Source organism: Callorhinchus milii, unplaced genomic scaffold (genome assembly GCF_018977255.1).
Source record: "Callorhinchus milii isolate IMCB2004 unplaced genomic scaffold, IMCB_Cmil_1.0 Scaffold16, whole genome shotgun sequence".
In the NCBI taxonomy this organism is placed as follows: Eukaryota; Metazoa; Chordata; class Chondrichthyes; order Chimaeriformes; family Callorhinchidae; genus Callorhinchus; species Callorhinchus milii.
This window is the reverse complement of record NW_024704757.1, coordinates 14545502-14560418: the sequence shown is the minus strand read 5'-3', so window position 1 is coordinate 14560418 and position 14917 is coordinate 14545502. Positions and strand designations below refer to the sequence as shown.

Genomic DNA, 14917 nt, shown 5'->3' with positions numbered 1-14917 from the left:
GAAAGGAAGGAAAGCACAGATTACAAACATCAGCCTTGCAATGGAACGCTTCATTTGCTTTATGGGCCTCTTTTACTTCAAACCCAGCAGCCAACATGTTGTTGAGATCATACAAAGAAATGGTTACGTGGATTGTTAAGTGTAAGACCTAACAACTGCATTCAAAATGGCTTACCTTTGTTTTTCCATTCACTAAACAGCTTAAGTTTCCGGGGTAATCTGCATTCCTGATATCGACATCATGAGGAGAAACAGATATTCTCTGTTTTTTCAGATCAAAGAATTGTACTTCTGTCAAGCCCACTTTGCCACTGTTGCCCCAATTAGACAGAATCTCCATTGTGACATAAATTGTGTCTTTTACTTCCCTTTTTGCTGGCAAACCAACACTCCAGAGAGTCTATCAAAATAAAAATTGTAAACACCGCCCTTAATATTTACCGACATTTATCAGTCTAAAATGTCGACATTTCGCATTTTAACCATAATTGTCAACAAGAATATAGCTCAGCAGCAACAGGTTTCCAGACCGACCACAGTAGTCCATCAGATTTTATAATAACGAATTCAATGCTACACTAAATGCAGTAATCATTTCTTCAATGCATCTTTGTTCAAGGCTGTGATTATTAAAAAGCTTGTACCTTTACAAAACTACGCCTTCTCCTTTCAAATAGTGCCATGTATCTTTAACATCAAGTTAATCTTGGTTTGACACCTCATGTAAATGATGGGATCTCTGACAATACAGAGTTCCTGTAGCACTGCACTGGAGTGTTAGTCTAAACTCTGAGCTGAAAGATCGCACGTGGGTCTTGAACCTATAACTGACACTGATTCAGCAGCGAGAGAGTAATACCAATTGAGCCAAGCTGACACTTAACGCGTAGATATCCTATCATTGAATAGGGCTCATGTTGTGAGAAGAAAATAATTGTTTTCTCTGGATTCTGAATTGAAAAATGTGAATTGACGACTTTTTCTATACAATTCTTAAATAATACAATGAAAACAAAGTACCGTGTAACAGTTATGTTTCCCTTTCTTTTAAAAAAAACTTTTTTTTTGCTGGATCTCATATTGTAGCTGTATCATTTAAGTTTCAGGAAATTCTGACACTGCACAACAGAAAGGCCTTTGAATATGACATTTGAAGGTTACTTGCCTCCGGACTATGTAGAGTTGTTCTTCCCTTTAAAGAACCACCACTTGAACTATCACGTGGAGGATCCAGTTCAATTTTCTCCAATACTTTCAGAAGCTTTCTCTGCTGACTATAAAATACATAGGTGACAGAAAGAAATTACAAGAAGAATGCGTACGACTGAAGCAAAATTAATTGTAACTCTTCAATACTAAGTATTATGTAGTGCTGGGTATGTAAACAGATTCAAATATAACAAGGATTACATCCTCTCCTGGAATATATAAATAACCCTCATTGTTTAATGATATTGTGGAATCGGTGAAACACGATTTGTGTTCACATTTCGATCATCTTACTGCTCTCTTTTAGACCTCGCAGTAGATAGAAAATTGATTCATAGACTTTGAGACACTTATTATATTTCACTACTCTACTGCTGCCAATCGTCATTTTGTGAACTACATTTTATTGCCTGAATTGATATGGAATTCTACAGAGAAGCTAGTTTTGACGTACAATTTGCGCAAAGGAAACATTTTTCAGTCCACATTATCTTCTTTACACTCATTCTCTTTTTTTAAAAAAAGTATTCATTCATAACGTAAAGATAAACAAAGATTTGCCCACAAAATTGTAGTTAATTCACTATACAGTATATTCTGTGAAGCGCTTTGAGGCATCTCAAAGATGTGACCAGGCGCTTTTTCAAAACGCAAGGTTTATTATTCCACGAGGTTACCTTGGTTCCAAAAGGCCGATTCTCTCGACAGCTTTATTGACTGTGTTCTGCTGTCCTGAATCAGATGGAGTGTGAAGTGTCCCATTCATTGTTGGCATCGAGGATGTCGAGAGCTAAACGGGGGTCAGAAATCTGAGGTATTAGTTTCATGTAAGAAACGCATTTCGGAAACAAACGCAATGCAACAAAACAGCCTGAATGATGCCAAACAAAAAAAGTAATTGGGTCAGTGATGCCACTTGGGATTCAATAATATTCCTTGCATTTGATATAGCGCCTTATCACGTCTTGAAGACACCTCAAAGCGCTTCACAGAATTTACTGTAAAGTTCGGTGACTTGAAACGTGGCAGCCAATTACATACAGCAGTCTCCCACAAACATTTTTTTAAAAAAAGCGAATTTCAATGTTATTAAAAAGCCAATCATACGAGGTCTTTTACAACAATAAAAATGATCCCTTAAAAAGTTCTTGAGCAGTCTTTACACCATTTCTTAGTAGAGACCAAATTGATTCACACCACCTGCAAAAAGCTTAGTGTGAACACGATATCACAATCTCACCCCAAAGGTGTGCGCGTTTCTTTCAAAAAGTTATTAGGGGCAGGAATGGACTTTTGCACTTATTCTGTGAAGCGTTTTGGACAAAAGTTATGTGCAAGGAAGAAAGAATAGATTTATGAGAAAATAGGTCAAATGTTCTATTACCTACCATTTGACAACATGTGGGTGTGATCGTTGTTCTCTCTGTCTGCGATCCTTTCACAAGATCTTCATTTTCTTTCTGCATTGCCTGGAAGACAGTCGAAGCAGACGTCTGTGAATCCTTCTTCTGGTACATATTCCTCCGAGAAGCAGAAAGTGTTCTCTCCGTGTGCCATCCTTGACCTAAAAAGATGGATTCGATAAGTTATTAAACATAAACCATGTATTGAAACTAAACATTAAAGACAGCTCTAGTAATAATGAAAATCAGTTGTAAGAATAAAGTATTCAGAATGCAAAGGCTGGACTGAAATTTGTTCTTTAGAATGACAGAATTGGTGCACACGTTTGCCTTGATGGCTTGTGCTACTTGGTATTTTAAGAAAAATTACATTTTTGGCATTTGAGAACAGGTTTTTCTTTTTCTCTCTCTTTCTCTCTCGGGCTATCTTTCTGTTTCCCTCCCTACCTTTTCTCTCAATATTTTTTTTTGTAAACACAAAACTGCCTTCAATGTTGTGAAGCTCAGATGGTATGCCCAATAGTGCCTCAACAGATGTCACAAACAGTTTAACCGTTAATCATAACCCTTACTTGAAATCAAGTCCTGCCTTTCTTGGCTAGATGGAGAGGAGGACCGTTTGTCAAAAGATTTACCCCGCACTACAAGAGGTTTTACAGGTATGTACGATTCCACGTTTTCTTTCCTCCTTGCGGACAAAACGCGTTCCTTTTGCTTGCCTGTAAAAAAAAAATAACACTGAACGGTTAATAATCTATCATTTGCTGTAATAGCTGGTCAACTGTTTGCAAGTAGAGTTTCACAGCTCAGAGGTTCAATAATTTCCTTCCTCTCTTGATATTCTTACTTGTATTCTCCTCAAGGAGCAAAGAATGCTAAAGTGCAGTTCCATAAATGGGAACTATTTTGGGATCTTGCCCCAAGTGATCATTCTTTATGTGACGCTGGACAACAAGCAATCAACAATTTGGACACATTAGCGGAGGAGGGAGGAGGGGGCTTTAAATTGGTCTGACAACAAGAAATCCAGGTGCATACTCCCCGCTAAAATCCTACTGAACAAATATGAAGGCACTGAACTTTTCCCAATGAAGCTCACTTGACACACAACAGAGGAATTATCAATTCATTCTGCAAAGGTTCATCAATGCAGCAATCACTTGACTAGTAGCTTGCTTATTAAAAGCTTACTTTTACTGCTTGGCCCAAAATCAAGCACGATCAGGTCTCCAGGCTTCAGATTGCATTCTTGCGTTATCCCTGAACTTCTCAAGAAAGATTGCTCATTAAACTGCATGCTCTCCAGACACTGCGGTACTTCTTGAATTTGCTCCTCAATATAATCTTCATCCAATGAATCGGAGTCTTCGCTGCTGATACTCTTCTTCTCATTTAACTGTAGGCAAACGCTCAGCTCCAGGCTTCTCTTTAACATCTAATGAATTAACAGGTTCATTCATTGAAGTACAAAACCAGCAAATACAAAATGATTTAGATGTTGGAACTATAACGCACAGTTCATAAATAATTACTTGGGACGTCCTACCGACGTGAAAGGTGCCACACAAAGGTAATTTGTTGTTGTTACTTTTATTTAATCTAAACTAAGACCTTTTGTGATGAATTTTACAGTAAAAAAATTTCTGTGTATCTGAAAACACTCAAGTAGTTGCAATGTGATAAGTTTGCTAATGCAGTAGTACTGCCACACAGACACACGCACACACACACCTTAACGTCATCCATGTTTAAAAGTATCTTTTCATTTCGGTCGCAGCAGCTTTTGTCTGACTTTTTAGACTTTGTGAAACAAGACTCTGAAAAGACGCAAGAGTGCTCTTCCTTCTTGGTTGATTCTTCAACAAAATTCTGAAGGGAATGATGGGGGTTGAAAATGTTTTTTTTGGAAGAAAACAAAAGTCGATGTTTCACATACAACAGATTGTTTAATCATTGTTAAAAATAAAATTAAATAAAGTTAAACATATTAAAGTATTTCGCAAATTACTTCGGGAATCAGCGCTCCTTCAAAAGATAAAAATACAGTACTATTGTATTTCTAATGACTTTCATTTTACTCTTACGTGGCCATATTGGTAGCAGTATAACATTGCAAATCCGCTGCAAACACCAAACATTGTCTGTTGTATTTTATGTGAAATAATGGTCATTATTTAGAACAGTGCAATAAGCTTTCACACTATCAAGTCCGATTTGCATATACTGTATAGTTTGGATAATAATAATAATCCTTGCATTTGATATAGCGCCTTATCACATCTTCGAGACGTCTCAAAGTGCTTCACAGAATATATTGTAAAGTGTAGTGACTGTATATTTTTGTGATAAGGTGAGGATTAAATGAAATCTCAGATCGAACGATTATTACGGATGATGTTACCTGAGTACAGTTGCACGATACCTCTTCTCTTTCCATCTCAACACTGTCATCAAGTTCAAAATCATCAGAGTAATCTACAGGTGGACCAAAGTGAAACTGCGTTCCCTTCTGAGTTTTAATATGAACAGAACCCTGAAACGAATATCAAGGGTTACATCCACATAGGAATTGATGCGTCCTACAATGGGATACTTGCTTAAGACTTCGGTTTGCAGATCTCAGTGTTGATGGATTTCATCTTGTGACCCATCCATCCAACTTTACCAGAGCTTAGCTGAGTGACTCTTTGGTGGGGTTTCACAAGAAGGAAGTAGAGAAAACAATAAGCCAACCAACAAGCAGGCGGGCTTTCTGATATACTCGTGTCCCAACATCCCCTTGAATAATAATAATCCTTGCATTTGATATAGCGCCTTATCACGTCTTCTAGACGTCTCAAAGCGCTTCACAGAATATAGGGTAAAGTGAACTGACTGCATACTGTGAGGGCGAAACGCGGCAGCCAATTGCGCACGGCAATCACTCAAGATAGGTGCACAATAATGAGGGGGTGGGGAAACAAGAATTTTAAAATTTCACTATTATAATGATTTCAAGTAATTCCTTCAATGATGTACCAAGATTGTCTTTACCTGTATCCAACCTTTACGTTGAACGTTGCCCGGTGCAGTATGTGTTCTACGTTTTTCCACCTCTTCAAAGTCTGTTAGGTCATCTTCAGAAAACGAGGGTCTGGCAGCAGATTCTGAAATGGATATTACATAGAGGATTTCTCAAGTATGGACTTTTTGAAAAGGTCAACCACACAAAAACAAGCAAATTAGCCGGATCAGAACAGAATCAATAATAATAATAATCCTTGCATTTGATATAGCGCCTTATCACGTCTTCGAGACGTCTCAAAGCGCTTCACAGAATATACTGTAAAGTGAATTGACTGTATATTTGTGAGCGAAACGTGGCAGCCAATTGCGCACAGCAGCGTCCCACAAACAGTCGTGGATTTATTATTGCTTTTTATCTTGAGGGATTACTATCAGGCGTGTGGAGTAAGGAAACTTGCCTAAGGTTTCGCCCTGCCGGGAATCAAACCCAGGTCTCTCGCTTGTAAAGCGAGTGCTCTAACCACTGAGCTACAGGACTCCATATATGCACACCTGGAATGTAGAGCTTGACATTTTAATATATAAAAACATTAGCGGACCTTCCTAACTGAAAGATCATTCTTCAGTGTATGAATCAGTTTTCGAAGCTGGCATGGACTGATCACTTCACAAGGTTACTTTGAATTAATTGTGAAGCGAATCTCGAGACCATTGAGACCGCAGTGCTTTTAGGCTTCCCAGAATTTGAAGTCAGCCCAGACAATAAGAAATAATAATAATAATCTACGGTCAGAACAAGACAGTTCTGACCTTAGATGCTCATTGTTTATTTTGGTTAAAGGAATCCATTTATCCAGGATCTTATCTATTTCATGCAAAATAAAAGCGGGGGGGGGGGGGGGGGAAAGGAGAAAGAAAAGAATAAGAGATAAAAGGTAATTATTGAGGAGGAAAAATACTTTTAAGCACTAGAAGAAATGATAAATAGAATGTTTTTTTCAAGAAAAAAAATCATGGCACCTCAGAATATTCGGAATGATCAGGCCATTGCACGAACTGCAACAGATTCCGAAAATGTTATCAGGGTGAGTCAGTGAGTAATGAGCAATTAGCCACGTAATTAATATTTTTCGAAAGTTTTCATTTTGTCATACTTTGTGACCATTAATCAGAAAATATAAAGTGCCTGATTCTATTCACGGAGAAAGAAACAATCTTCTCTGCTGCATCATACTGCTTCTCCTGCCGCAACCACAGTAAAAAGGCAAAACACAAAATACTGCAGATGCTGGAAATCTGAAACAAAAACAGAGAGCTGGGAAAACTCAGCAGGTCAGGCAACATGACAGGCAGCTGCCTGACCCTATAAATAGAAGGCAGTTCTGTTCCAGAGAGCTCAGAAATTTGAGGCTATGGGACACATTTTATTTCTCTTCATCAGTTTTAAACCTTGCTGTCCCTCCAGTCACTCACCAGCTGTTCTCGTTGATCGTGAAGTTTCTACAAATATTGGTTGCCTCTTTAATTCAGCATTAGCACCATTCAGATAGATAGAAAATCCTTGCTCCAAACGTTCCAACTGAATTGTTTTAGGATCTTTCACCTTTAACCTTTTCAATACCCTGAAGATAAAACCGACATTCTGGTCAATGGTAGCCAATAATTAAGGTCCGAGTGTTTTCTATGCACAATTTTCAGAGAACCCATACACTTTATTTACCATTTTAAAACCCAGAAATAGCTTAGGTTCTTAAATTTGCCAAGGAAATAATAAAAAAAACCTTGGCCCTTCTTTTTCCACGAATCAAAAGTTTAAACAGGTGTTTTTTTATATATAAAATACACACAACATGACAATGCATACGTGGAACTCTCAGTGTTGTGGTTTTGATATTGTTGATGGGTTTCCGCATGTGTCAGACAACAGGCTGACCAAATTAAACCAAAAGAATACCAGAGCACAGTATTTTGCTGAGTAACAGCAAAAAGGTCTTATACTTGATATTAGTTGAGGAATGTAGATAACATCTAGTCAGTAGCTTTAAATATTCATATGCTCTGGTGTGAGGAGGGAGTACAAATATACAAGCACTCACAATAGACAATAGAACTGACTGTGAAGCCGGCTTTGAGTCAATGAAAAATCACTTTTTTTTAAAATAAGTTGTTTCCACCTTTAAAACGGATTGTGGGAGCTGAAAGAAAAGAAGGTAAGAAACCTAGTTTAAAGTTAGAAATAGAAAACAGGCAGAAAGAAGTATCAAACGTAAAACAGAAGGAAAAAGGAAATAAAGCTCGTTGTATATATGAAAAAAAGGACAGAGCATGCACAGGAAATGGTTTGAATGTTCTTTGTATTGATTTTTTTCTCTGAGTTTAATAGGTTAGGGTATCACAGTAACACACCTATCCTCTTGTTTCAGGAGCTTTATTACTGTAAGTGTATTTCAGGATAACATGCCCTAGCTGGAAATGTGTAGATGCGGTCAGTTGAGAGACAGGAATGTGCTTAGATCTAACAGCAGTGCAATGGTTTAAGGTGGTTCAAGTCATGCGCACACACAAAAAAAATCAGGGGAAATAATTCATTATTTTGATTTATTCATTCGGTAAGTTCATGTTACATTAATCTAACATGCATGTCAAATACACTTTAGAAAAGAGAATTTTAGAAAATTAAGGATCTATATTACCTGTTTCTTTGTTGAAGCAGCAGCAGATACTCATCGTGCTTTTCGTCAACACCTGTTAAATTCTGGCTTGGCCGGTTCCTACCACATACCTGCAAAATTACAGTACAATTAGAAAGATCAATCTTTTTCCCAGGATTTGAAGTCAGCACAGACAAGTGATATAGGCCATTGCCTATTAAAACATTTGTCGCATATCTCACCAAACTCCATTCCTCTAATTTCGAACTGTCATTTTCTCGACTAGAATATCCCCTTGAATGGTGACCTTTGGGGGAGAAAAAAAATGATAAACTGTTATTAGCTACTATGCATTTATTGCAAACAACAATAATTCTTTCAAGCTCTTCCTGCAATAAGAAGGGAATCGATTTCCCCGTTTAAAAAGTGAAGGAAATATCTCCAGTAATCTGCCCAACAATCCCAAACATAAAATTAGTCATTCACTTCATGGCTGTTTGTAGGACATTGCTGTGCGCAAATCGGCTGCCGCATATCCAATACGAGGCTCACTATTACTAAAAAAAAAATTAATCATAGAAACAAAGGGCCTACATTTTATTTGACACCTAATCCTGAGAGAGCCACACACAGGTTTTCCTCAGCCAGCATCATCAGCTCGGGCTGCCAGTGAACATACTCATTTGTGGTAACAAATGATCAGTATATTATTCCAGTAATATTCAGTAATGCAGTTCATAAGGTTAAAACATACAGATGAGTCAGCCCATGGAGACATGAGTTTCTGAACAATTGTCAACAGTCTTACGAGTTGTACCAAATTTAGCTTATTTTTGATGGGCAAAAGGAGCACTAAATCCCACATCAAAACAAACTGCTGATTGTGTTGTCAAACATTGAAATTGAACTACAATGAATCAAATTCACAGCACTGGATGGAGGAAAAATGAGCTTCAATGGATGAAGAGGGCTTAAATTCCGGTCAACGGTACAGATGGCACCTTTGGTAAACTCAGATTTTATAGGATTATATCTGCATATCACCAACAGTACCGGACACAATGCACGCCAGAATTCCAGCAAAACGAGTTAAGCATCGAAGAATGTAACTTTGTGTTTTGTCTCAATAATAATAATAATAATAATCCTTGCATTTGATATAGCGCTTTTCACGTCGGGAGGACGTCCCAAAGCGCTTCACAGAACACACTGTAAAGTGAATTGACTGTATATTTGTGGGCGAACGCGGCAGCCAATTGCGCACAGCAATGTCCCACAAACAGTCGTAGATTGAAAATGACCAATTTATTATTGTTTTTGGTTTTTGGAGGGATTATTATTAGGCTCTGTGTGGAGTAAGGAAACTTGCCCGAGGTTTCGCCCTCTGCCTGGAATTGAACTCAGGTCTCTCACTTGCAAAGCGAGTGCTCTAACCACTGAGCTACAGGACTCCAATGCAAACGGGCTCAAAAATACAATGGCTGCGGACTTCTGAAAATTGGACTTAAGGCGTCAGTGGTACCTCAAAAGGGCAAGTTAAAATATCCACATGTCTGTGTATTGTGTGTGTGTATTGTGTGTGCGTGTCTGTGTGTGAGTCTGTGTGGTGTGTGTATTGTGTGCATCTGTGTGGGTGCGTTTCTGTGTGTATTGTGTGTGTGTGTGTATTGTGTGTGTGTGTGTATTGTGTGTGTGTGTGTGTATTGTGTGTGTGTGTGTGTATGTGTGTGTGTGTGTATTGTGTGTGTGTGTATTGTGTGTGTGTGTATTGTGTGTGTGTATTGTGTGTGTGTATTGTGTGTGTGTGTGTGTGTGCATCTGTGTGAATATTGTGTGCGTTTCTGTGTGTGTGTCTGTGTGTATTGTGTGTGTATTGTGTGTATTGTGTGTGTGTGTGTATTGTGTGTGTGTGTGTATTGTGTGTGTGTGTGCATCTGTGTGAATATTGTGTGTGTTTCTGTGTGTGTGTCTGTGTGTATTGTGTGTGTATTGTGTGTGTGTGTGTATTGTGTGTATTGTGTGTATTGTGTGTATTGTGTGTGTGTGTGCATCTGTGTGAATATTGTGTGCGTTTCTGTGTGTGTGTCTGTGTGTATTGTGTGTGTGTGTATTGTGTGTTGTGTATTGTGTGTTTGTGTATTGTGTGTATTGTGTGTGTGTGTGCATCTGTGTGAATATTGTGTGCGTTTCTGTGTGTGTGTCTGTGTGGTGTGTGTATTGTGTGCATCTGTGTGAATATTGTGTGTGTCTGTGTGTATTGTGTGTGTATTGTGTGTGTGTGTATTGTGTGTGTCTGTGTGTATTGTGTGTGTATTGTGTGTGTGTGTATTGTGTGTGTGTGTGTGTATTGTGTGTGTATTGTGTGTGTGTGTATTGTGTGTGTGTGTGTGTATTGTGTGTGTATTGTGTGTGTGTGTATTGTGTGTGTGTGTGTGTGTATTGTGTGTGCATCTGTGTGAATATTGTGTGTGTGTCTGTCGGTGTGTATTGTGTGTGTGTGTATTATATGTTCTGTTGATACCCAGTTGAGGTGTCAAACATACAGACGCCAGAGAGCCGAGCAACACGAGAGAGTGTCAGCAAAGAGAGGTTGCTGGGGAGGGAGGGAGGGAGGGAGGGAGGGAATAAAAGAGGGAGGCGGGAAGGTAATAAGGAGAGAAGGGAGAAAGAGAAAGGGGGGAAAAGAGGGGTCTTTCCTCCCTTTACTTAAGCCTCCCCGGCACCAGGTCGCTGCGAGTGAACGTCATCGGGGGTGAGGGAGGTTTTGGGGGGTTTGGGAGTTGGGGGAGCAGGAGGCGGGGTTGGGGGGGAGCAGGAGGCGGGGGTGGGGGGGAGCAGGAGGCGGGGGTTGGTGGGGTGGGGGAGCGGGAGGCGGCGGTGCGGTGGGGGAAGGAGCGGGAGGAGACGGTGGTGGGGGAGTGGGAGGAAGTGGGGGGGAGGAAGTGGGCGGAGATGGTGGGGGGAGAGGTTGGTGGGGGGGTGCGGGAGGAAGTGGGGGGGAGCGGGCGGAGATGGTGCGGTGGGGGAGGGAGCAGGAGGAGATGGTGAGGGGGAAAGGTGGGGGGAGAGGTTGCGGGGGGAGCGGGAGCAAGTGGGGGGGGGGAGAGGTTTGGGGAGGTAGAGGTGGGGGGGGGGCGCGGGAAGGTGGGGGGGGCGCGGGAAGGTGGTGGGGGGAGCGGGAGTGGTGGGGGGGAGCGGGAGGTGGGGGGGGGGAGCGGGAGGTGGGGGGGGGAGCGGGAGGTGGGGGGGGGAGCGGGAGGTGGTGGGGGGGAGCGGGAGGTGGGGGGGGGAGCGGGAGGTGGTGGGGGGGGGGGGGGGGGGGAGCGGGAGGGGGGGGGGCGGAGGTGGGGGGGAGCGGGAGGTGGTGTGTTGAGATGAGGGGGAGGATGCGGGGGGGAGCGGGAGGAAGTGGTGGGTGGCGGCTGAGGTTGGGGTGAGGTGGGGGGCGGTGAGGTGGGGGTGAGAGAGTGGGGGGAGAGGTTGGGCTAAGGTGGGTGGGGGTGAGGGGGTGGGGGGGAGAGAGGTGGGGGGTGAGGGGGTGAGGTTGGGGGTGGGTGGGGTTGAGTGGGGGGGAGAGGGGGGTGAGGGGGTGAGAGGGGGGGAGGGGGTGAGAGGTGGGGGTGAGGTGGGAGTGGGTGGGGGGGAGAGGGAGTGGGGGGTGAGGTTGGGGTGAGGGGGGGAGGGGGGTGAGAGGGGGTGAGGGGGGGAGGGTGAGAGGGGGTGAGGGGGGTGAGGTTGGGGGTGAGTGGGGGGTGGGGGGAGAGGGGGTGAGGTGGGGGTGAGGGGGGGTGAGGGGGTGTGAGGTGGGGGAGGTGGGGTGAGGGGGGGGGAGGTGAGGTGGGGGGTGGGGTGAGAGGGGGTGAGGGGGGAGAGGGGTGAGGGGGGTGAGAGGGGGGGGAGGGGGGGTGAGGGGGTGAGAGGGGGGGAGGGGGTGAGAGGGGGGTGAGGTGAGGTGGGGGAGGTGGGGGTGAGGGGGTGAGGGTGGGGGTGAGGGGGAGGTGAGAGGTGGGGTTGGGTGGGGGTGAGGGGGTGAGGGGGTGAGAGGTGGGGTGAGGTGGGGTTGGGGGGGTGAGGTGGGTGGGGGTGAGGGGGGTGAGGTGGGGGGTGGGGGTGAGAGGGGGGTGAGGGAGGGTGACAGGGGGGGTGAGGCCTAGCCCCGCTGGGATCCCCGGGCCTCCGGTAGCCCCGCGCCCCGCACTCACTGTCCATGTCACTGCGGCGCCGCTGCCTCTCGGGGCCGCGCTCCCGCCATCTGTGGTGAGCGGCGACGGCGGCTCCACCTCTTCTTTTTCTCCTTCTTCCTCTCCTCTCCTCCTCCAGGTGACGCCGCTGTTTGTCCTGGTAACGGCGGCAACGCAACCCCTCCCCCCCCCCCCCGACCCGCTCTGTTTCCGCTTCCGGTTTCGTTCAATAACCACATCAATCAATCAATCAAACAATCAAACAATCAATAAATCCAATCAATAAATCAATCCAATCAATGCAATCAATAAATCCAATCAATAAATCCAATCAATAAATCCAATCAATCAATCAAATCAATAAATCCAATCAATAAATCCAATCAATAAATCCAATCAATAAATCCAATCAATCCAATCAATAAATCCAATCAATCCAATCAATAAATTCAATCAAATCAATCCAATCAATAAATCCAATCAATCCAATCAATAAATCCAATCAATCAAATCAAATCAATCAATCTCACAGCCCTGACACAACCCCCCCCCCCCCCACTCCCCCCCCCACCGTGAAGAGAGAAGGGCGTTTTTCCTCCCTGCGGTGTGGGCCGAGAACATGTTCGAGGACTGAGCGTCAACAGCCCTTTCGGGTAGTGAGTTCCACACCTTCACGGCCCTTTGAGTGAAGAAGTTCTTCCTCAACTCAGTGCGAAAGGGTTGGCCTCTGATTTTCAGGTTGTGACCCCTGGTTTTAGTTTCTCCAACCGGGGAAAACAATCCACAACTATCTACTCTATCATTGCCCTTTGATGATCTTATAGGTTTCTATAAGATCCCCTCTAATTCTTCTATATTCCAGAGAATATCGGCCCAAATTGTTCAGCCTCTCCTCGTAACTCATCCCCTTCGTCCCTGGTACTAACCGAGAAAATCTTACGCTGCACCCCCTCCAAGGCACGTACATCCTTCCTTAAATAAGGAGACCAACACTGCACACAGTCAGACCAAAACTGCACACCGTAGACACATACCGCGGCACGTACCGCGAAGCGCTTTGAGAAGTCCTGACGGGCTTTGATCAAGGCGTTGAGATCAAACTCAAGGATTATTTTTTTCTCCCGAGCACAAAACTGGCTGCCGCCTCGCCTCGCCCCGCCCCAAAAATACACGCTCGCTCCACTCTGCGGCAAAATCCTACGAAGGGTCCGACCGGCTTGAAGCCGCTCAGAAAGGGATCGGTGACAAAATGGGAACGGGATGAGACGCTTATCCTGTCTTGTCCAGATAGACTGGAAAGTAAGAGAGGGATTTATTACCGTTTATTAACGTAACAAAAGAAACGATTCTAATCGGCCAAATTGATCCACCGAAATCATTGTTGGGCTTCCAATAGATGGCACTCTTGGTTCAAGTAAAAAGGTGCTGAAAATCTCTCATTTTGTAAATAAACGGCATAACCGGTTTATAAAGGGTCTTTCCGTGCCCCCCCCCCCCCCCCCCCCCCCCCACCCCACCTCCACCAAGAAAAAATCTATTGGGAATAATAAATGTTGTCACTCGACTATCGACACACAAAAAAAACTCACGAGTGTCTGCATAGCTTGTGGCGATGACTCAACATGTACGCTTTCTAAATAAAACATTGGCCGATTTAAGATCAATTCTAAATTCGCAAAATGTATATTATAGTGATAATAATAATAATAATTGTGAAGATCGCCTTGTCCAAGAACTACTTTGTCATCGAAACCGATGGCAGGAATTATGACAATCGCGAATTTAAACATGTTCAAAACGTAAGAAGTTAGTGCGGTTTTCCGGTTCCCGAAGGGAAAATTAAAGTGGTGGCAAAAGAGCAAGCGTTAATTTGTGATATTTGTAGCATCACAGATTGACACAGACAGTCACCGTTCGCGTTATTTCATCCCAGCTGCCGCAGTTTGGGAGATTATCTGACATAACGGATATGTCATAGACTTTTCGGATGCATTTAAGGTGACTCGAAGCCTCGTTTTGTGCGACGAAGAGAGAGATATTGTAATGCGGGTCTTCTGGGTTACGTCCTGAGAGGTTGCTGGAGAGAAAAGAGCTCCATTACCGTTTGGACGACTGACAGGACCATTCAACACGAAAGAGAAGAGACTCAGTGATACCCGCCAACTAACTCCATTTCAGATAATCAAAGGGCAATTTACTAACGGTCACTGCAGCAGCTCATCGTCTTTATAGAATACTATTGGTAGGTCCCAGCTCCATAGACGTTTTTCAACTCATCAGTCTAAGTTCCATACTATCATTTTTCTGTGCGTGGTTTTCTTTTAAAAGATTTTGTTTGTTGGGTAAAACAGAGTTTCCCACTTTTGAGTCAACATCTCAGTTATGAAAAGATGCTACCTTTAAGCCTGTGAATCATATAGCATAAAAAATAATAGTTTGGTTACTTCAATCCACGACTGTTTGTGGG

General features: G+C 43.1%; 1 protein-coding gene and 1 non-coding gene across 3 annotated transcripts in view; both read right to left on the bottom strand.

Annotated features, from left to right (window-relative positions):
* katnip (katanin interacting protein) overlaps positions 1-12648 on the bottom strand; it is a 31140-nt gene extending 18492 nt beyond the window's left edge. For both annotated transcript variants that reach the window (XM_042341271.1, XM_042341272.1), the window contains exons 1-13: positions 12472-12648; positions 8512-8576; positions 8312-8400; positions 7092-7240; positions 5646-5758; positions 5014-5145; positions 4344-4481; positions 3804-4047; positions 3185-3331; positions 2598-2773; positions 1887-1999; positions 1166-1274; positions 176-400 (exon numbers count right to left, since the gene is read on the bottom strand). In XM_042341271.1, the coding sequence (XP_042197205.1) occupies positions 176-400; positions 1166-1274; positions 1887-1999; positions 2598-2773; positions 3185-3331; positions 3804-4047; positions 4344-4481; positions 5014-5145; positions 5646-5758; positions 7092-7240; positions 8312-8400; positions 8512-8576; positions 12472-12478 (1707 nt within the window). In that variant the 5' untranslated portion in view covers positions 12479-12648. The remainder of the gene's footprint in view (positions 1-175; positions 401-1165; positions 1275-1886; positions 2000-2597; positions 2774-3184; positions 3332-3803; positions 4048-4343; positions 4482-5013; positions 5146-5645; positions 5759-7091; positions 7241-8311; positions 8401-8511; positions 8577-12471) is intronic.
* Positions 6085-6156, bottom strand: trnav-uac. Its single transcript has one exon. It is a non-coding gene; the product is annotated as a tRNA-Val (tRNA).
* Positions 12649-14917: the final 2269 nt, after the last annotated feature.